Source organism: Balearica regulorum, chromosome 5 (genome assembly GCF_011004875.1).
Source record: "Balearica regulorum gibbericeps isolate bBalReg1 chromosome 5, bBalReg1.pri, whole genome shotgun sequence".
In the NCBI taxonomy this organism is placed as follows: Eukaryota; Metazoa; Chordata; class Aves; order Gruiformes; family Gruidae; genus Balearica; species Balearica regulorum.
Genome location: NC_046188.1, coordinates 18,832,931 through 18,856,741, shown reverse-complemented (window position 1 = coordinate 18,856,741; position 23,811 = coordinate 18,832,931). Strand labels below are relative to the sequence as shown.

At 41.6% G+C, this 23,811-nt stretch overlaps 1 protein-coding gene across 6 annotated transcripts in view; it reads right to left on the bottom strand.

Moving 5' to 3' along the window:
• The window catches only part of TTC7B (tetratricopeptide repeat domain 7B), a 161,125-nt gene that overhangs the window by 135,709 nt on the left and 1,605 nt on the right, over positions 1-23,811 (bottom strand). For 3 of the 6 annotated variants that reach the window (XM_075753709.1, XM_075753712.1, XM_075753713.1), the window contains exon 2: positions 541-695. The exons of the other annotated variants lie outside the window; for them this stretch is intronic. In XM_075753709.1, the coding sequence (XP_075609824.1) occupies positions 541-695 (155 nt within the window). The remainder of the gene's footprint in view (positions 1-540; positions 696-23,811) is intronic. 6 annotated transcript variants of the gene reach the window in all.

The window sequence follows — 23,811 nt, the reverse complement described above, 5'->3', positions numbered from 1 at the left end:
CACTGAGTACAGAAAAGATAAGCTGATGTAGTAGCTACAACAATAGTTAGGTAAAAGGAGGGCCAGAACGGTTAAAGAACATCAAAAGGTTATGACAGAAAATTGCTCTCAAGTATTAACCTCACTTTCTGCACCCACAAAAGTAATTTAAGGAACCTTTTTTGAATACTTTAGAGACTATTATAGAAATTTGTGAAGTATTTTGCATTTTTTAACACTTCTATTTAATGCACTACAGAAAACAATATAGTTATACACTCCAAAAAAAACTTCCACAAAACAGGCTGTAAGTACTTAAGCATCCCAGAAGTCAATAGCAATTCTCTTATTCTTCTAATGAAAGAAGATTTGAGAAATTCGTCTGAATAAAAATCCACGAAGAAACAGAGAGGCATGAAATAGCATCATGCTGATGATGTTCTCGGAATAGCAATGGTACTAACACACCACACAAGCACTTTCAACATTTTTGTCCATGATCAGCAGAGTACTCCAGTCAATGTCAGCTTTTCTAATCCTTGCTCAGACTGACTTACATACCTTTAGGTTTCCCCTATCAAGTGCTGCTGTGAGATGTTTCCTGACCTCAGTCAGCTTTGGCCGGGGGCCCCGTGGACTACTACTCTGTTTAAGAGCGTTTTCCTTCAAAAATTGTTCTAGCTTGGACTCCCCAAGAAGAAGTTCTGCCATGTCATCTGTAAATAAAATCAAACACATGAAATATGAGAAATCATTTTATTTCACTAACATATCAGTGGAGGCAGTCATAACCAGAATTTTAAATGCAAACTAACCACAATAAACACAGCATCAAGTATTCAGCTTTAACACAACTCATGCTGTACTTTGTTTTACTTTTCAATTTATCTTTTACCTGCCTGATTCACTGTAGAATCATCTCCTGGGTTCTAAGCTATAATCAATTAGAACATTAACCTGAATTCAATGTTCTCCCTTTCCTCCTTAAAAAGCAATGCTTGATTCAAAACCCTTATGTATCTTTCTGAACATGACAAGATGCACTTCTGACTACCAAAAAAATGGTGTTTCACAAAATGCTTATTATAGTTTCAAATATGGATACTGATACTGGATTAATTTATCCAACTAGTTTCAAGTTACACGTCCCTCATGACATCTTTGATCACCATCCATATCTTGGCTGTAGAACGTGGATATCACTCATACCTTGTTAAGGATCCAGCCACCCAAGTCTTCAGTATGAAAGTCCGTTTCTCATCATTTTCCTTGTTTCTTTAGGAGACGCACCACCACTTCACAGACACGAAGGTAGAACGTAATACCAGGCTGCCCAGCAAAGCTACGGCTAGCACGTTTGCCAAAATTCAAGAAACCAGTCATCCTCTACCTTGCCCTTATTGAGGACCACTAAGCTTATTTTACTGAAATGTGTTGGGGTAGTTCCTCTAGTGAGAGGTGCGCTGTAAAAGTCATCACCTCACTATCTGGCACTTGAAAAGACCATGTTATGTCTTGCAAACAATGTCCGAGTAACACAAATTTGAACTAATAATCAATAAAACAGATTTTAGAAAGGGGAAAGGCAAATTTAACAATCAGAAAAGTGCTCATTGCCCTGTAACATATAACACTGTCCTCAGAGGTTATGGGAAGGGACAGAAAGACGAGGACATGCAGAACTCGGTGTCACTGTAGAGGAAAAGCTTTCCCTCCAGAAGTATATATGCATGTGTTGGGTTTGCATGGCAAGGTTTTGGTAGCGGGGGGGGGAGGAGCTACAGGGGTGGCTTCTGTGAGAAGCTGCTAGAAGCTTCCCCTGTGTCTGACAGAGCCAATGCCAGCCGGCTCCAGGATGGACCCACCACTGGCCAAGGCCAAGCCAATCAGCACCTCTGTGATAACATATTTAAGAAAGAGAAAAACAGTTAGAGAGCGCTTTTGCAGCCAGAGAGAGGAGTGAGAAGATGTAAGAACATCTGCAGACACCAAGGTCAGTGCAGAAGGAGGGGGAGGAGGTGCTCCAGGCACCTGGAGCAGAGATCCCCCTGCAGCCCGTGGTGAAGACCATGGTGAAGCAGGCTGTCCCCCTGCAGCCCATGGAGGGAGGATGAGAGGGTGTAGAGATTCCACCTGCAGCCCGTGGAGGACCCCATGCCAGAGCAGGTGGAGACACCTGAAGGAGGCTGTGGCCCCGTGGGAAGCCCGTGCTGGAGCAAGCTCCTGGCAGGACCTGTGGATCCGTGGAAAGAGGAGCCCACGCCAGAGCAGCTTTGCTGGCAGGACTTGTGACCCCGTGGGGAAACCACACTGGAGCAGTTTGCTCCTGAAGGTCTGCACCCCATGGAGGAGACTCACGCTGGAGAAGTTCGTGAAGGACTGTAGCCCATGGGAAAGACTCACGTTGGAGAAGTTCGTGAAGGACTGTCTCCCGTGAGAGGGACTCCATGCTGGAGCAGGGGAACAATAAGAGGAGTCCTCCCCCTGAGGATGAAGAAGCAGCAGAAACACCGCGTGATGAACTGACCGTAACCCCCATTCCCCGTCCCCCTGTGCCGCTGAGGGGGAGGAGGTTGAAGCTGGGAGTGAAGTTGAGCCCGGGAAGATGGGAGGGGTGGGGGGAGGTGTTTTTGAGATTTGGTGTTATTTCTCATTCCTCTGTTTTGCTTAGTAATAAATTAGATTAATTCCCTCTCTAAGTTCAGTCTGGTTTGCTCACAACAATAATTAGTGAGTGATTTCTCCCTGTCCTTATCTCGACCCACAAGCTTTTCGTTATACCTTTTCTTCCCTGTCTAGTGAACGAGGTGAGTGATGGAGCGGCTCTGGTGGGCACCTGGCCCCCAGGCAGGGTCAACCCACCACAATGCATCAGCATTATCTTGCCTTTTAAGTACAGCAAACTTCAGTCTTGCATCAGTTGGACTAGTATACAACCCATGTACAATGTCATTATACAGTAAGCTAAAGGACCAGTGGTGTCCTGTAGTATGTCCTATGAAGTGGAAAGACAAAAACCTGGAACTTTTTTTTTCCTTTAAACCTCCAGCTAACTGCCAATTCTTAAACCACAATTTCTTCAAGAGAGAGTTTAAGAGAACAGACAAACAGCAAAAGCATCCAGGGAGTGCTTATTTTTCCATTTATATTTTTTATTTGGTGTTCTGGGAAAAATATCCATGGTAATCTGGACATTTATTTGTTCTCAACTACCATTCACTCACATTTTACTGTTTAAACACTACTGCAGATGAAGACAAGCCACACCACAGATGCAGTCTGGTTACCAGCCTGCTTAATCTTCTGGCTTTCAGACCAGTTATCAAATTCATCAATCTCAAATTTGCAGAGACAGTTCCATTCCTTTGCCCACCAAAGTTTCTCCTGGTACTTCAGCTATATTCATCTGGTGTCTAGATCAGACAACACCAAATAATCTGAAGTGTCACTTTCTACATGCCATTTCTTCTTTTAAGAGCACCTTTATGCCTCTACACATGTGTTTTGTTTTGCCTAAACCGTGCACCTTCTGCTCAATTTATCCTCCCAACGACAAGGCACCCTGGATACAGCTTTGATACATGCTAGCCAAAAACTCAGTTCCCTGAAAGATAAGGAAGGGGAAAACAAAGTATCTCCCTGGTGCACCATTACTTTAAGGCATTTCAAAAAAACAATGAAACTCGCCATCTATCAAATACATATTAAAGGCATATAATTCCCAGTTAAAAAAAATAAAAATATTACTACCACTCAATAATACAGCTACAGTATAACAATAAAATCTTATTACCCATGAATTGCCAACCAAAAAATGCTTTTATTTACCTATTAAAGCTCATATGGCAAACGGCAGTTTGACATGCATCAGTAAGTCCATCATACAATTTTAACATCCCTTAACAAAGACATTGAAAACATTTCAGTCAAATTTTATAAACTGATCATCTCAAACACCTGAAGTACAATTTAACAAAACAAATAAGAGAAGTTAAATACAAAGGCTCTAAGTTTGTATACTATAGTATTTTAGTTATAACTTAGGGTATACCGCATTGAAGGTTAGCTAACCTCCTTGCACACTGGAAATCTAACATTTCTGAACAGAACTAGAATGAGAAGGTTCTACAGTAAATACGAATTATTTTGGTAATGCACAAGAAACCCATTGTTAGCTGCAGCAGGAAACAAGTGAGTTAAAGAGGACTTTAGCATTTGGTCTATCAGGACTGAGCACATTTCTGACTTAATATGGCTTGCAGAGGCTTTCCTGTGTTTAGAAAACAAGGAGGAAAAACAAATTCTTTACTACAGCATGAGTTTTACCCATACAACATACCAGAGTACAGCAGAAACCAGGGAAAGTGCAGTAGGCGCTCTCAGCATAAGCACCTGGAAGGACCAACAACAGGCTTTGAAATCCCTTGTCCACAGCCTCCATTGCTCTACAACCTCATAGCAGCAGCAGCCACCAGCTCTGACAGTCGTGGTCAACTGTACCTAGGAAAGGGCCCAAGCCAGAGACCCCAGACTGCCACAGGCTGGGACTCCGGCAGGATCGGAGCCTGCCTGAAGACTGGGTTGAGGTTGGCCAAAGGCGAGCAACCACACTTTGCCCTCTGGAGAAGAGCAAGAAAGCCAGCTAGAAACATCCCCTTTTATTGCACCGAGCTCTTCATCCTGGACCACGCTACTTATCTGTATTTTGCACAACGGCCATTTTTAATTTCATGGGCTCTCAAAACTCCTATTCTTTAAAGTTTCTTCTAATGTATTATACCTGACATTTCAAATCCTCTGAGGAAATAAAAGTAAAGCAGCACCCAGTTTGTTCCCATACATTCACAATGTTATCAGTATAATTCCAAGCATTTTTGAAGCAATTTGTGCTAATTTTGCTACTCTTTCATTGAAGTCTCTTCTGCAACAATGAAAAATAAAAGATATTTCAATGTCCTAAGTGAAGAAAAAGAGACAAGAAACATACTTCAACATTAGGGCAGGCAACTCAGGATCATACCCAGTTGAGTTCTGAGCATTTCCACAGATTCCAAAACCTTTTCCAACATTTGACTGTTCTCATTGTGGAAATTGCTATCCATTCCACACTTCCCTTGTTGCAATTTTTGTTCATTGCTTCCAATACTTTCACCATGCATTTCTGAGAAGAGGCCACCTCCATACTCAAGGCAGGGTGGGACATGGCAGCAGCAGGATCCCCTCTACACCTTCCCTTTCTAAGATTTAACAAACACAGCTCTCTGAATTTGTTTTCTTAGGTCACGTGCTTTTGCCTCCTTATCATCTTGGTGGCCCTCCACAGGGCTATCTCTACTATACCAATGTCTTGCTCATGCTGGAGAGACCAAAACTAGATATAATATTCCAGATGTGGTCTCACAAGTGACAAACAGTGGGAATAATAGTTTGTCTCAAACTGCTGACTACATTCTTGCTAATACAGCACAGTGTGTGGTCTGTCTTCATTGCTGCAAGGGTTTGCTGCCAACTCACACTCCCTTTGTTGTCCACCAGGACCTTCAGATATTTTTCTGCATAGCTGCTTTTTGGCCAGTTGTTCCCCAGACTATACTGTTATAGTTGCTCCTTCTCACGTACAGGACCATGGCATTTGCCTTTGCTGAAGTTCATGAGTTTTGCCATTAGTCCATTTCTCCAGCCTGTTGAGATCCCTCTAAACAGCAGCCATATCCTCCTCACCCGTTTTCTATCACCCACAAACACACTGAGGATGCATTCTCAATGTCTATATCACCAAGAAAAATACTAAACAGTACTGACTACAGTATCAGTCCCCCAGAGGCCCAACTTCTAATTTGTCACAGATTGGATTTTTTTTTTTTAACCTGTGATCAAACCTCCAAGCCCAGCCAGTTTTCTACCTACTTCCTAGTCCACCTGTCTTTTCAATTGAGCTACAAGAATACTCTGAGGAACTGCGTCCATGTGGTGGGTTGACCCTGGCTGAGGGCCAGGTGCCCACCAGAGCCGCTCTATCACTCCCCTCTTTCATTAGACAGGGGAGAAAAAGTACAATGAAAAAAAACTTACGGGTCGAGATAAGGACAGGGAGAGATCATTCTCTAATTATCATCATGAGCAAAACAGACCGAACTTAGAGAGGGAATTCATCTTATTTATTACTAAGCAAAACAGAGTAGAGGAATGAGAAATAAAACCAAATCTTAAAAACACCTCCCCCCACCCCTCCCATCTTCCCGGGCTCAACTTCACTCCCGGCTTCAACCTCCGCCCCCCCCAGCGGCACAGGGGGACGGGGAGTGGGGGTTACGGTCAGTTCATCATGCGGTGTTTCTGCCGCTTCTTCATCCTCAGGGGGAGGACTCCTCTCATCGTTCCCCCGCTCCAGCATGGAGTCCCTCTCACGGGAGACAGTCCTTCACGGCCTTCTCCAACGTGAGTCTCCTCCACGGGGTGCAGACCTTCAGGAGCAAACTGCTCCAGCGTGGGTCCCCCACGGGGTCACAAGTCCTGTCAGCAAACCTGCTCTGGCGTGGGCTCCTCTCTCCACGGGTCCACAGGTCCTGCCAGGAGCTTGCTCCAGCGCGGGCTTCCCACGGGGTCACAGGCTCCTTCAGGTGTCTCCACCTGCTCCGGCGTGGGGTCCTCCACGGGCTGCAGGTGGAATCTCTACACCCCCTCATCCTCCCTCCATGGGCTGCAGGGGAACAGCCTGCTTCACCATGGTCTTCACCACGGGCTGCAGGGGGATCTTGCTCCGGCGCCTGGAGCACCTCCTCCCCCTCCTTCTTCACTGACCTTGGTGTCTGCAGATGTTCTTACATCTTCTCACTCCTCTCTCTCTGGCTGCAAAAGCGCTCTCTAACTGTTTTTCTCTTTCTTAAATATGTTATCACAGAGGCGCTGATTGGCTTGGCCTTGGCCAGCGGCGGGTCCGTCTAGGAGCCGGCTGGCATTGGCTCTGTCAGACACAGGGGAAGCTTCTAGCAGCTTCTCACAGAAGCCACCCCTGTAGCCCCCCCGCTACCAAAACCTTGCCACGCAAAACCAACACAGTCCAAAATCTAGCCAAAGTCAAAGCTAACAATGTCCACTGTCCCTCCTTTACCTGTACAGTCAGCCACTTATCATCAAAAGCTATCTGGTTGGTTAGTCCTTGATAAGCTCATGTTGACTGATCCAAATCACCTCCTTATCCTTCCAACTAGATTCCAGGACATGCTTCTTCATCTTCCCAGGGCCTGAGGTTTGGCTGACCAACCTACATTCCCTGGATCCTCCTTCTTGACTTTCTTGCAAATGGACATACTTGTCTTTTTCCAGTCACCAGGAATCACTCTTGATCATCAGGACCTTTAAAAAAAATGACAGTGTCCTTGCAGTAGCATTGGCCAGCTCTTTCAGCACTCTGACACAACACACCTGGGTCTCAGAGACTGGCATATGCCCCCTTTGCCCAACACAGTCGTCCTCTGTTGGGGCATAATGCTTCACTCCATGAGACTTTTCCATCAATATCAACAGATTAACTGCAAGCAGTAAATACAGTATACTAAAAAGCACAAATGCTACAGTCAATTGTCACTTGCTGCAATAAGGCAAATTTTCCAAGAGAAGCAATATGCTAAAATGAGATTTTTTTTATTTTTAAAGATAGTCAGCATCTATTTTGTTTCAGTTTATTTTCTGCATGTTCTTTCTTTTCCTTCAAACAGAAAACTTAGCATAATTGATAAAAATCAACAGCTTGTGTAGCTTCAGTTTCAAGCCGCAAACTAAATAAGACATTAAAATGACCAAATCTAACCCTGACATTTTGGACAAAATCCCCTTTGTTACAGCCTTATTCCAAACTCCACGTTTCATTAGCATAGCCACAGCATTATTATAAACAAATTGCAAGGTCAGATATTATGACAAACATTACCCTGCTTAAAGATAGCTTTAGCATAGTACTCTGTAGGACTGCATTTGCTGCAATTGTTCCATCTCTCTGGAAATCAAAGAATGTAAACTGCATGCACAGAAAACACAGCTGGTTTTGTACACCAATGTAAAGCAGGTTAGTCTTTGGTGTAATGAGTTTAACATGTGCTGTGTGAAAGGGTCTCAGAGATCAGAGGCCCACTCCAAACTTACAAGACTGTGCTTCAGAACATTTTCACAGGATGCAATTATTTGCCTTGCAAAGAATAGGTCACTGAGGGTTCCTTTCAGCACAGGCATTTTACTAATAATATTCAGAAGACTCCAGAGAGTGTTCCAAGTACACAATTTTTGCTTATAAGCCTCTTTAAAAAGGTGATTAAAAAAAAGAGTAGGCCTTGAAAATAATACTTGAGGTTAGCATAGTAATGTCCTACTTGGGAAAAGAACAATGAAGATTAATTTTGCTAATTGGATTTTTAAAGCTACATGATGACTTAAAAATGGGTAAAAATATGTCAAACTGTTTTAGTTTTAAGGATGTGCAAGTAGATACTTCCTCCCTGATCAGTACTCATCAAAACCAAAGTATTTCATTTAACGAGCAACATTCCTTTTTCCTTTTATTCAGTTTAATGCTTCACTGAGCAACCTTCATTTCCAAAGAAGGTTGAGGAAACACGAATGTCAAACATAGCAAGGAATCCAAATGACACTCTAAAACCAGTGCTTTGGTTCAGGAGCTGAAATATCATCAAGGCTGTTTGCAATGAGAAGAGTGAGGTCTATCACAGTCATTCTTCAACACTTCAAATAGCAGAACTTCAAACGTACTAAAGAAGAAAGCATCACACATGCCTTCTCTCTCATACGCACTCCTTTAAGTAGGTCTCAAAAGTTCTTCTGGCCCACACTCCTGTAACAAGCATTTCTTTAATTAAATTAAATACAGTATATCTATCTTTATGGAGAGACAGGTAAAACACACAGTGTGGTGGGTTGACCCGGGCTGGAGGCCAGGTATCCACCAAGCTGTTGTATCACTCCCCTCCTCAGTGAGACAGGGAGGGGAGAAAATAAGATGGAAAAAAACCTCATGGGTCAAGATAAAGGCAGTTTAATATAGCAAAAGCAAAGGTTGCATACAGAAACAAAGGAAAACCAAAAGATTTATTCTCTACTTCTCATCAGCAGGCAAGGTCTGGCCACTTCCTGGGAAGCAGGGCTTCAGTACACATAGCAGTTGGTCCGGAAGACAAATGTCATAAATAACAAATGCCTCCCCCTCCTCCTCCTTTCTCTTAGCTTTTATTGCTGAGTGGACACCATACGGTATGGAATATCCCTTTGGTCAGTTTGGGTCAGCTGTCCTGGCTGTGTCCCTGCCCAAGATCTTGCCCACCCCCAGCCTACTGCTGAGGGGGAAATGTTGGAGAGACCACCTTGATGTGTGCCATCGCTGCTCAGCAGTAGCCAAAACCCCGGGGTGTTATCAACACCTTGCTGGCTACTGATAGACAGCACAGCACTGTGAGGGCTGCTATGGGGAAAATTAACTCCAGCTCAGCCAGACCCAATGCACACAGCTAGACTGTGCACCAGCTGCCAGAGATGTTTTGTTTATATAAACTGCAAAATTGTCATCGAAGTATGTGAAACCACTGGTTAGGATAGTTACAATAGATTAGCAAGTATCTTGATGAACAGGTTAGACACTAAGGAAAAAGAAAATAAACCTTGCACTGTTGAATGTGAAAATGCATTCCCTGAGGCAGGAGGATTCTTAAAAGGAAGTGCTGAAACCATCCCTAGTACTAAAGGGGAAAATAATCATTTTGCCTGTAACCAGAACAGCAGCACTGGCACATGCAAGAGCAGAGTGTAGCTGTACTCCCCTCCGTACTCCAGCTGCTCAATAGCTGACAGCAAGCAGCACCACAGAAAGAGGAAGACCAGCTCTAGAAGCTCCAATTCCCACCTATTTGTGGGGCCACAGTGGAACAAGACAGGCATAGACATAGATCTAGCACTCTGCAGAAAGTTTTTAACATTATTCCTCTCTTGTACACAGCAGAATTTCTCATGCTGGGGAAAGCAAGAGGAGAGAAACAAGAAGCTGCCTCTGGAAAATTTAATTTAGCCTCTCTCATCCTCCTCCTTTCCCCCCAAGATAAGTTTCTTCTCTCTCATAATTACTTGAAAAAATATTATATTGTCTCTAAAGACTGGATACAAGCAAGAACAAAGCCTGAAGTTCATGCTGGTGCATACTCTGAGACTATCCAGATACCTTAAGATGAGAATCAAACCAGTCTATAGGCACCCACATATTTTGTTCCCATCATTGACGCAAGTTAGAGAAGCTAATGATCCACACACTACCCAGGGACAGTCACAGTGCAGCAACATGTATTACACGTATTTGCCTTCAGAGGAAAGGCGAGAGAGGAGAAAACACCAGTCACAACTCACACACAGATCCGATTAAGCATCAAAACAAAAGCTGTTCTTCTAGGTCACCCGTACACAGCGCAACTCACCCCTTCCCTGTACCATTGCTATATGTCATGAGACACAGCACCGTAAGAGAAACGGTTACTGTCAGACTGGCTTTCACCCCAGAAGTGCAGCACTTGCTCAGCCGCTAGTGACTAACACTGGAAGACAACAGGGCACAGAATGCAAACCATAAACATTACTGCAAAGCAGAATTTTCTTATTTACCGAGTCACTCATCTGCTAAGTCAGTCAGTCAGGGCCAGACATTGGCAACAAATTTTAAATCAAATTATGACAGAGTGCTTTATTAACAAAGCATTGGCTCGAGGCATGTCAACTATTCTGTGCCAGTAAGACTGAGCCTCAATAGTGCTTATAACAAAATTCCAATTACCTAGCCACTTCTGAAAGAAACCATTTATGAAACTATAGTTCTAGCAGAGTTTTTAATCAGTTTTACCTATCCCTTAAGACATCCTGAAATATCATAAATAATGTTTGAGAAGAAATTGCTTTTCTTTTTCTTCCAGTGCAGCATGAATGATCTAGGTTATACTCTTCTATGAGATACTTCATAAAGACAGAATTAAACTGTGTAAAGTTTTTAGACACCTTGAAGTCTAGCGTTCGTTCAGCAAATCTAAATAGGTATTTCAGAAGAAAAAAAACCCTGTTAGTAAACAGTTTCTATACCATGAAAACCAGTTTCCCACTTTTAGAAAATTGAGATAGTTATGGATTAATATAAACTTCTTGATCAAAGGAAAGACTCCCTCTTATTTATCCATTCCTCCACTGAAGAGCTCGTCAACAACAATTACTTACTAGGGGATATTTGATTACTTATATCACAACCGCATTGCAGAACCATTTCCTAACTGGAGAAGGACAGCCTCACTTGGCCATCTGTTTCTGCAACATCACGGTATGACTAAAATAATCCACTTGCCTAATAGGCTGTCCTCTGCCTATAATCAAAGACAAGTCTGAGCACCTTGGAACTGCCAAACTGAAGGATACTTTAGGTGAAATAGCCATTTCTGTTAGCACTGAAAGCAAAAAACCCAGACACTTCTACACAGTTTTCTTTCAGCTTAGAGAAAGCTGAGACACACTCATAAAGAACCTTGTGCAGACATGGCTATCCCTCTTTGCAGTATGGATCAACCCTAACTATCTTCAAAATGAGAATAAAGGCTGGCATAAATACGGGGTAGGGGAAAAACCACACATGATGATGTGTCTTTGTAAAATAGTGTCTAAAAATATCATAAATACAGCTGCTTTGCTACTTGATTTTTAACATCTGCTTCTTGAAGCAAAACTGTTACCAGACTATCAGGATCCGGAACAGTTACTCGCAGAAAAACAGAATTAAAACAGAGGATTAATCTTCATTTATCCTAGGCCAAGAATGAAGAAGAATGTTTATTACTGATAGCTTAAAATCGCAGTCCATCTTGAATCATCCACTGAATCTCATGCTAACATACAAAATAATCAGTTTTCTGATGAATGCTACCACACAACCTCCAGGCATTTGGTGAAGAACCCAAGGGTTGTTAGCAGGCTAGGTGAGAGGAATATCTAGCTCTAAATTCCTTCCTAGAAGTAAGTTTAGGGAGAAGGGGAAAGGAAAGAATGGCAACACTGCACACAGCTTAAAAAGGAAAAAAAAAAAAAAAGCCCTAACTGAATAAGATTAGGAGCTCTGTCTCTTGCCTGCAGAATCCCTCTCCATAACTTTGAAAGTTCTTTCAATTCCAGAGTACACCAAGATGCATCCATAGTGAATTATTAAGTGTTCTCAACAGAAGTAATGAACCTGCTACCTGTTGTTCTGTGGGGTACCAAATAGCTGCTTTGTATTACTTTTCCTGTGGTGGTTCAACAGTCTTGGATAAAAACCAAAGCAAAACACTGAAGATTATCTAGGCCATAAAGACTATCTATGTGGTTTCTCAAGTGTTAATAATAATTATTTCAGTTGTATTTTTAACACCACAAGGAAATACTTGAAAGGTACAATGCAAACACACCTCTCTCAGATAACATAGTCGCTATCACCTCTGTGGCAACGACTATCAACAGCCCTGCTCCCGGTATCAAGGTTCCACGCACAAGATGTTCCTCGACAATGAAACAACCATGTCACAGTGCTGTGGTATAGAATACCCATGACCCTGTGCTAATGAAGATAGTTACACATTATTGAGCCTTGACAGCTCAACATCTAAAGCAAGAAAGAGTATGGGGAAAAACAGTGATTTCTTCCTTATATGCCAAATGGCATAGATTAAAAGAAGTATTTTTAGTATTTTGTTTCACTCTCTTCTGAATTACACAGCTGCAAGAAAAATGTGCAGAATTAGGATACAATCTCCTACCACAAAGATTTAAGCAAAGAGGCTCAACCTCAGACTTTAGCCCTGAGGATCTGAATTTTAATAGTAAGTATTTAGGAATAGGAAATATAGAGAAAACTAGCTACAGACTGGCCAAACAAACTTTAATCTTTCCTTGTAAGCAAGCAGATAGTACATCTAGAAGCACATTGTATCACTTCACCCGCTCTCCACCACAATCTTCAGTATTTCAGGTAACATATTTCAGACTCTTAAAAAGCGCAATTGTCCGGATGCATTGAAGTTGAAAGATCATGGTTATCATGACGTGAGATCAATTAGATGATTAGATGAAGCACTGAGTTGTAAGAATAGAAGACACTACTGCTTTACCTGCCTTACACTGCATTCCAGAGAGAGAAAAAAATAAAAACCTCAAGCCTTAACTCAGTACTAAAAAATTTTAAAAAAGCAAGGGAGGAGAGGGTCAAGGGGTAAAGAGGACAAGTATGAGATTTCCAGTATCCCAATGGGACCATAAGTTGACGTGCAGGATTCCAGCAAGTTGAGACTTGCCTTGTAATCTCTATTCTGGTGTTTCAAATCTTCCCAGAGTAAAACTAGCTTGAGAGTGAGAAAGGAAACTCCTCCTACTCAATCTGTAAAACTCTTATTCTCTCTAAAGGTAAAACTGAAAGGTTCAGAGTACCTGAAGGGCTGCATGTGGCATTATTTTGAGACAATTTTTCCTCAGACTTCCTAAAACATGTTGGATTATTGTTATGCCTAAACTAAAAAAAACAAACTGAGGAATTTTTATCCAGGAGTGGGATGCAGCAACAAGGATCCCAAAGTAGTCAATTGCTCCATATAGTACAGAGACAAAAATTTCAGAGTAAAGTTTCTGTAAAAACAGCTGAAGAGGAGAAAAATCTTACAGCATCCCACAGAACATTTACTAAGAAGGCCATTTTGAAATGGAGTTTTCTTCCAGAGGAGGATCTGCAAATCCTGGATCCAGAGCTGATTTCATATTTATCTGGCAGAAACAGCATGAAACGTGTGTTTTCTAACTGGGAACAAGTTGACCATACGCTTAAAACAAAGACATTTGCTTTCTTCATGATACATGTACGTTCTGGTTTCAGCTGGGATAGACTTAATTTTCTTTCTGACAGCTGGTATAGTGCTGTGTTTTGGATTTAGGAGAAGAATAATGGTGATAGCACACTGATGTTTTTAGTTGTTGCCAAGTAATCAAGGACTTTTCAGCTTCTCATACTGCCCTGCTAATAAGAAGACGAGGGGCACCCAAGAAGCTGGGAGGGGACACGGCAAGGACAGCTGACCCCAACTGGCCAAAGGGATATTCCATACCATACGATGTCATGTCCTGTTTGTCTGCTGGGGGCTTGGTTCAGCAGCTGGGGGTCTTGCGCGGCAGCACTCAGAGGGAGGGTGTTCGTCTTCCCAAGTAACCGTTACATGTGATGAAGCCCTGTTTTCCTGGAGATGGCTGAACACCTGCCTGCCCACGGGACGTGGGGAATGAATTCCTTGTCTTGTTTTGTTTGCGCATGTGGGCTGGGAGGCTGGGCAGCTAGGGGTCATGCATAGCATCGACTTGGGGTGATAAGAAATTGTGCTGTTCATCACTTGTTTTGTATATATTATTATTATTTTCCTTTTGCGGTTTGTCCTATTAAACTTTTTATCTCAACCCATGAGTTTTCTCACTTCTACTCTTCCAATTGTCTCCCCCATCCTGCCGGAGGGAAGTGAGCAAGCAGCTGCATGGTGCTTAGGTGCCAGCCAGGGCTAAACAATGACAGTCTTTTTTGGTGATAACGTAACAGTCATTAAAAGTATTGGCTGTACCTGAAGAGGAATATTAGCAGAAGTCTCCACCTACTTATTCAAGTAACTCTGACCAGAAGTTACTTACATTAAAATGAATGCTGAAACTAATCTTAGATTTATAAAAGGTCATTAAAGAAAAGAAAAACAATATATGGATGGATATTGTCACTTATGATTCTGTCACTAAGTAGCAACAATTCACAGCATCATAGGATGACTGAGGTTGGAAGAGACCTCTACAGATCCTCTAGTTCAACACCCATGCTCCAAGTAAGATCAACTAGGGTAGGCTGCACAGGATCTTGTCCAGTCAAGTCTCTGGGAAGAGTAGCATAACTAGAGAATGTGCAGACCAACAGGCACTACTGGCAGAAAGGCTTCAGACTGATGCCCACGATACACATGTAAAACTAGGAGCAGAAAATACAGTCAGCTGCTCAAAGAAACTTCATTCTACTTATTAACACCTTTACTTATGCACGGTCATTCACTCCTCCACCTCGTAAGTACACAGAGGGCATGGCACCCTTTTACTGTGCAGCTAGGCAGCATCTAGGCAATTTTTCCTGCTTGACAGCCAAAACTCGCTCTGAAGAAAAATATTATAGACTTCCCAGACTATTTATGCATATGCAAATTTACTTCCAAAGTATCATTACTACAGAAATTTATTTTATGAGGGCACATATTAAGAAGAACAGAAACCTACAGCAATTGTTTCAAATTATATCATTTTTATGGCTTTTTTTTTTTTTTTTTTTTGTCTTCAAGCTCCCAACTTTCATGACATGTTAAGACCATCAGAACAGTAAATAATCAAGCCAGGACAGCCAAAATATATCACTTAGATAATTTGTAAGTTTATGGTTGAATTAAACTTGGCCCATTCAGTCAAATTCAATGTAAAACCAAGAAATAAGAATATAGGTCCTACTCAAGACTGGGAAGCATGAACTGTGGGAAACAGGGTCACCATCATCATTGGATGTTTAACTGGGAACAGTTCTAGTAACCACATTGAGAGGGATTGAACAAAATTTAGCTTCCTTCCATTTATGTTTTGTTTAGGTTACAAATAAGATCAAAGAATGACTTGGAGAACAGGAAAAGCACATGCTGTGATAGCTAGGAATTCTTTTCAACCTTGCTTCTTGCTGTGATTTGTTTCTCAAAGCACAAACCAGTTTTCCTGTCACTAATAACAACAACAACAATAATAAATTAAAACAAAAAACCCAAAACCAACCAAACAAAAAAAAAAACCCTAGGGACTATTTAGATGGCAGACAAAACCAAACCATGCCATGGGGACAGTGGCTCTTATCCATGCTCTACCAAACACCTACATTGCAGGACAGTGTAAATTTGACAGATGATAATGGAATCCACCTTTTGTTCTCCCAAGAAGGTAAAGAAAATGATTGACAAAAAAGAAGAAATATGAGACTGAAGAGACCCTGACTCTGCCCAACTTCTTATACATCAGGAACACTTTCTCACTCCTAAACCTCACCATCTAGAGATTTTTGGTTCGCATCTTCACTCCCTGGGCATCTCTCTATATTAATTACTGATTAATTGTCAAGTCAGAAGAGGGACTTCTTTCACCTGCGGGATGACCCAAAGCACAGATGAGCCTCTATTCCCCAGAAGAGGAGATCTTGCCATTCCCTACCATTTCCAAAAGCCAATCACTCACAAAAAACAGCCTCTTCTCATCCTCCTCCTCACCATTAGTTCCACCTAGGAAACCTCAAGTAAATTCTTGAAAGGCAGTAGCCTACACCTTGTCACTCTCAGACATGATTGTCTCAGGTACATAACCACTAGTTTTAAGACAGAAAGCATCTTTTAGCAACTTTGTTGTTTGGTTTTTGGTTTTGGATTTTTTTTTTTTTAATTCTATCAGTTGTTCTAAAAGCATTCCTGCCTCTCCTTAAACCCAGCTCTAAAGCAATCCCATTAGACCCTTGATTAATGCAGAGTGTTTTCTCCCCATTAAGGTAAAGAGACTGTAATTACATGGTAAAAAGAAAAACAGAACTCTAGCTGGAAGCTGAGCCCAGGCAAACCTGAATTTGAAATAAGGCACACTTGAAAGATAAGCAACAACTTGTTCACATAATTAACTGCATAAAAAATACAGGAGGGCCTCAAAGCTGTTGGTGTTTTCATCTTTGTTGCCTTTCCAGAAGTTTTAAGGAGATAAAACAAGTTACTGGGCTCAGGTGAGCTGCATTCACATTTTGTCTAGAGCCAAAAGTGATTTCCCACCCACTTTTTGTGAAAGGAGCACAGTTTACACCTCCTTTTGGGAAGAGGAAAGTCATCTTGTGAAACCTGGCAACACCCTCCACCTCCAGACGATGTGTAACTACATAATAGGTGTCAGTTCCCCAAGGAGCTGTCTGCACCAGGGCTCCAGCACCTAACAAGCTCAAGGCTGAAGCGACTACTCCTTTATTCTAATGAAGAGGAAGCTCTAATTCATATAGCCAAGTAACCAAAAGAGAACAACATTGTGCATTTTCAGATTACATGCTTAAATGGGGAACTTAACAGTGGAAGAGCAGCATTTGCTAAACACCAACACGTAAGTCTTCTTATTTCCTCCTTTCTTTCAGTGCAGCTTAAACATTCAGGATCTACTTTCATTATCAAAGAAACAACTCCTAAGTATCTGCTAGGGTCAGATCCTGATCCTCTCCTCTCTTCCTGACAATACAAGCACACATTTCAAAGTCCTTCCTTTGCTTTGTTGCCCTTTACATGTTACACATCAGAAACAGCTGTAGAGCAGCTGTATCAAAACTCGAGTTGTTGATTAATCATCGTTAATTCTACAGAATGCTGATATGAGTGACAAACTTAGTAACAGAGTGCTTAAGGCAAGCAGCTTTCTTCCTACTACAATATTACAAATATTACAGATTTTACAGATTTCTTATGTGATAATTCCACAGGCAGTGATCAAGATAATTATAAAGACAGAATGAATGATTTGACAAAATATTTGATTCTGGCCTTCATACCAATCACACACAGATCATCAGTGGGGTGGGAACTGGCAGAAACTCATGCACCATCTCCTGAAGCAACAGAGCAACTGATAACATCTCTGATCAGAGCAGCTTACTAATAACTGCCACTATGCATTCTGCCACACGTTTGCTGACACCAGACAAATGCCCAGATTCAGCACTCTTCCTCCAGAGCCTGGAGCAGAGATCAAATGCTCTCCAATGATTAAAGGTCTTGCTACCAATAAACACAGTGCTATTAGCCAGACATCCTCACTCCCTCCAATTTATCTCAACATCCTGCCACTTCACTTTTTACAAAGTTATTGTCTTCAGTCGCTCCTTATCAGATCACCAATTAAATCGTGTTCAGTGCAGAGAAAACTGCAGAGAATTTAACCATCAAATTCTAAAATCTGATTGTTTATAAGACAGATTTGTGGGGAGAGGGAATGACCCAGATTTGGCAGGGAAGGAGAACGGCCCACACTTGGCATGGTTAAGGACCTTCTGCCCCCTTCTTTACTACCATGCAAATCAAATTCAAACAGAAGTGGTATCAATGATCCTGAGTTTATGCTAATGAACTTATTTCCCCTATAGAAAAGTTAATGCTAACCTTTAACCCTTGAAGTTAGGTTAAAGGCACTTAGAGCAGGTATAATACAGACATATACCAGCATATATATACTGATAAGTCAGGCTACCATTTCTTCTTATAGCTTTCAAACAAAGTAACAGAGTGCAACCAACCCACCGTTAATATGTGAGATGTCTAATTCTAAAATGATTACATTCATAACATATGGAAGTATCCTTATAGATGTAAGCAGCTATAAGGGCCAAATACCCACAAGTACTTAGTTCATTCCACTCAGACCAATTACATGCTTCCTCACAGTGGGAGAAGAAAGTTCCCCTCGCCTTTGCCCTTCACTGGCTGCTGCCAGTGTTCATTTTCCACCAGCTGTTATACTACTCTTCAGACCCCTGTGGGAAGCAAATCAGCTCAGGAAGCAAGCAGAAACTAACCCCAGAGAGGAGCGTAGTTTTCTGCCGGTCCAGCACAGTAAGTCCCACCTCTGGTATTCATCAACACAAGGGAGAGGCTGGGAACATGTAACTGGGAGAAACTGCATAGAGAAGGAGCAGCTTGAGTAAAGGTAGGAAGAAAGAGCTCCTCCACACAATAGCAGCAAGGTGTTAGACCAGCTTGGGTACTTGTGAAATCATACTGACTATGCTAGCATTTTCTCTTCCAGATGACAAGTCAATTGGAATAAAAGCAGCAGATCAACATCATCACTCACACTGTTGTAACACCCCTATCTGAAGAAAGAAAACTGTCAGTCAAAAATAAGACAACACATCTTAGTACTGTCACCATCTTTGGTCTTCATTCAGAAATATGTGAGTCCTTAGTACACTTGTTCTGTAAATATGACAGGGAATGCAACAGAAGGAAAACAAAACAGATAAATTAAGAGAGTGCTTCATTTCCACTTTTGTGGAAATGCAAAAAGGCACGTCACATCACGGTCTGCAAACTTTTCTGGTAGAGATGTAGATCTCTTCGGAAAGCTTTGCATACATAAATTGCATTACAAGCTGTATGTATAAAAACCAAACAAATTTGATAAACACCTTCTAAGTAGGGCATGAGTCCTAAGAGGTTTAGAAATCCCTGGTTTACTCTGAGGATAAGCTTTAACCATACATCTGAGGTCTTGTATTTCACAAGGGAGCAAAACAAATGAAAACTGATAAGATGTTTCTATTTTTACATCCTACTTAAACCCAGATAAAGAAGCAGCATAGAAAGTGACAAACAAAAAATAGACATGCAAAATAGCTCCTCATTTTTAGTTTTGCTACTCTGCTCCTAACTCCTCTCTGCTCCTTTATTCTGCAAGGCTAAATATGAGGAAAGATAGAATAAGAACTATGGAAACAAGGTGTTGAGACGAAATGCAGTCAAAGCAAAGATCATACACAAAACAAAACAACAAGTGGAAATGGGATGCTAAAGGTAGTAAGAAATTCAATTTGTAAGAAAGCAGTATGTTAAAAGGCTGGTGTATTTCCATCAGCAAACTTGATACCTGTAAGTAATGTTCTATTTTCATAGCAATGTCACAATGCTCTTGGTAGCATATAGATCTGCAAACTTCTTGGGCATGCATTCTCTCCCCACAGTAATGCAGTATTTCACATCGGCTAAGGTTTCTACAGAACCACATCATTCTACCTCGCTTGAACTATAAAAATTCGCCTCCTCAGTGGTTTTTAAGAGAGTCATACATCTCACTGAACTTGAGCAAGGTCACGTTCCGATTGCAGCAACAATGAATGGCCGGAAATACCCACGGAAATTCATGGATCCTTTATTTTATCCATTCAGCTTGCCACTGAACTGACCTAAGGCTTCCTCACTGTGTTTCCAAAGGAAGGAAAGAAAACATTACAGCACAGATGTCCTGAGAACCTTCTGAGCAGACACAATCTCCACACTGTAGCCACTTCCTTTGAGATGCTACTGTTTCATCAAAAATTCACCATGGACTTGCAATCAGCTTTGAAACATGATTGCTAGCTTCCAAAATTATCATTCAAACACCACAAAATTCCAGGCACCCAGAGAATCCCAATTCCCAAAGCTATGAACGACATGATACTCATTAAAACTGTTGCAGAGAGGTTTCAAAACACAATCCTCATAAACCTGAACACTTCAGTAAAATACCAGACATCTGTAAGACCAATATGTTATGATAAACTTACTGAAAAAGAACCATTACTGATATTTCATAAATCTTATTTTTCAATATTTGAAAAGAGCAACTTCACAGATCTCTTAAAAAATCAAAGCTTTTATTAAAAAAAAAAAAGGGGGGGGGGGATTTCAAATATATCTGATCATTAGCATCAAAGTGTTGTGGTCATCACTAGTTATTTTGGGAGTGCTATACTAAACTGATCTTAGAGACAATCTCCCTCTTATGGCATGTTACATTTCATTCACACAACTGTGTTTTTTGATGCCAACCAAGTTTTCCAAGACAAAGTTGTACACGGTTCTCCTACATATTAAGACTTTTATTTAATAAAAGTAGCCCATTCAGACTGGCTTAAAATAGGAAAGAATCCTATAACCAATGCGTCCCAATTCTGGGCACACTTTAAAATAGATTCTCACTAGTTTCAGATATTTAACATTTACTATTTTACCTCTTCCAATAATCTGTGAACACATGATTTTTTACTTGGAGCTTTTGCTAACTTTCACAACCGTGCTTCACCACCACGCTGTTCATTTGCAATGTTAGAGAAAATTCAAGAAATGGAATAAAAATTTCTTCAGATCATTTTCTTAGAAGGAACCTTTTTCAGTTAGTTAAACTAGCTGGGAACACTCCTAAAGTTTCACTAGTGAAAACTGCTTTAAGATTTTATTTCTAACAACTTGGGGTTTGTCTCAGTTTCATTTGAGAAGCGATACTCAGGATGTGAACACTTGAGGATGTCACCTTTCTTGCAACCAGCCAGCCTACAGACTAGCTAAGGACCACATCTTTGTGAACCTCAGAGTAGCACAATGATTTCTACACCAGCTGCTACAGTTTTTGTAAATCCTGCTGTACTGGGTGTAAATGGCAAGGTACTGGCAGCCGGGGGGCTGCAGGGGTGGCCCCTGTGGGAAGAGGCCAGGGGTTGCCCAGGCCCAGCTGGCTCCAGCAGACCCCAGCTGAGCCCCTCGGCCAAGCTGGCAGCACCCCTGGGAAAGCGTATTTAAGAAAGGGCAGAAAATGCCACAGAGAGGAGGAGGGAACAAAAGGAGTGTGAAACAGCAGAGGGAACCAAGGTCAGAGAAGGAGCAGGAGGAGCTATTGCAGGTGCCAGAGAAGATATCCACCACTGCAGCCTGGGAAGGACCCAGGCTGGTGCAGGTGGATATGCCCCGAAGGAACTGCAGCATACAGACAGCCCGTGCCAGAGCTGATTTCTTTTCTGAAGGATGGCAGCCAGCGGGGAGCCAGAGCAGAGGAATAACGTGAGAAGGAAGGAGCAGCAGAAAGAAATCACCTTTGCACCATTACCCCTCTGATCCCTGCGCCGCATGGGATGGGGCACAGGAATGAAATTGAGCCTGGGAAAGGTGGGAGGAAAGTGAGGCTTTCATGTCTGTCTGTTTCTTACTGTCTGAATCTATTTTAACTGGCAATAAGTTAAATTAATTTTCCCGAAGACGAGCCTGTTTTGCCCATGACAGTAATTAGTAAGTGATCTCCCTGTCTTTACCTCAAGCTACGAGTCTTCTCATTCTATTTTCTGCTCCTGCCCCACTAAGGAAAGGAAGACACTGAGCAGCCGGGTGGGCATTTGCTGTTGGCCAAGGCTAACCCACCACACCTGCACATAATGGTTTTGACCCAAGACAGAGCTCAAATGGAGACTTGTGTTACATGGCATGAATCTTATGCTGAGTCTTGGTTCTGAAGGAGAGAAATGCCATACAAACTGGTTAAGTGCCTAACTATTCTGAGTTAGGTTAAATACCCTTCTTTCATCTATCTATCCCTTATGAAAAACAATGCGAGTCACAAGCTTGACACAAAGCACACATTTTCCATGATCCAAATTGAGTATTACTTATAGAACAGCAAAGGCAGTGACCAATCCATTAACATTTCTCTTCCCTCTTTATCTTAAAGCTCAATAAGCACACAAAGCCTTTCAAATACAATCCAGCAGATACAGAAATTGGTTCTACTAAGTGCCATTTTTGTGCATCCAAAATCCTACATAAATTGTCATTTACATTTGATCCACTGTCAGGTTTTGTACAGACTCCTAATTCTACAAGGGAGTAGATAGGATCCATCAGCAGAACAAAACAGAATAAACAACACAATAATAAAGTCCACTCAAAACACTGCACCTCTGAAGTGCTGCGCTTCTCCAGAAGTATACACTATTGCCTTATGCACCCACACACACCCTCATCCTAAGAGCTGCCATTGCTATTTCCTCCTTCATCTAATTTGGGTTACAAGCTTCAGGGGTGGGAACTTGATGGCAGGGAATAATGCATCAGTGCAAGCCAGCCCAAATAATAATCCGGCCTATTAAAATTTCCACCAAGTTCTCTAATCCCCATTTCCAAACAGACAGTGTAATTAAGTCCTGGTAAAGTAACAGCCTATTATTTTGCAATAGTGCAAGACTGAAGAGATTACAAGGAGGCTTCCCCAAAGGATCTCTTCCCATCTGTGTTCAAAGAGCAATAAACCCTATTCCTAGCAATGCTGATATCCTCAGTTAAAAATCTCCAGCATTCAAGAGTCAGAACCAATTCCCTACACACCAATATATGGACAGAATGAAGATCCTCATCCCTCTTTTTCCTTCTCCCATGCTTTTAAATCATTCCTATGACATATTGTTCCACATTCAGCCAAAAAACAGATCTTTCATCATCCATTCCCTAGCTGATTTGTAAAACTGAACATTACTACAGAAGGAAGCAGTACTTTTTCTGAGCAGTACTTTTTTTCTTAAATTAATTGCCTCAGATTAACCCAACAACAGCAATATGCATTGGAACACCTTTCAATTCATACCTGCCTTCACAGGTGGAACAGAGGCACTGCCTCTCCTTTGCAGTCTCATTAGCTGATAACCTTGGCCTGCAACCTGTTAGGTACACCAGGATCCAGAACACAAACTTAGTTTTAGACACCCTCAACAGCAGGGATGTGTATTTCATTAAATAAATCACTCTCTTCCTGTCTTACTCCACTACAAAAAGAAAGTCCCTGATGATTGCTTAGCTTACTGACTGTTGATGTTCTCAGCTAGAACTTGGAAGCCGTGGACATTGATTTAATCATTCTTGTGCTGTCAGAAAGAGACAAAATGTACATATGGTACTTTCCCATGTTTTAAAGAATGGGAAATGCTCCAGTAATTTGTATTTTGACTGGTACAGAATCTAGAAGATACCATAATAGGAAAATCACTGAAGTGTTAAGTTATGCATAATCTTTTCTGATCTGCTTCGGTTAGGTAAAAAGTATCCAGGTCACAGAAATTTAAGTCAAACTGTCAATAACAGCATCTGCGTAGCTCTCCCTATCCATCTGACATACCTTAGTACATCTTAAAACTATGAAGATCAT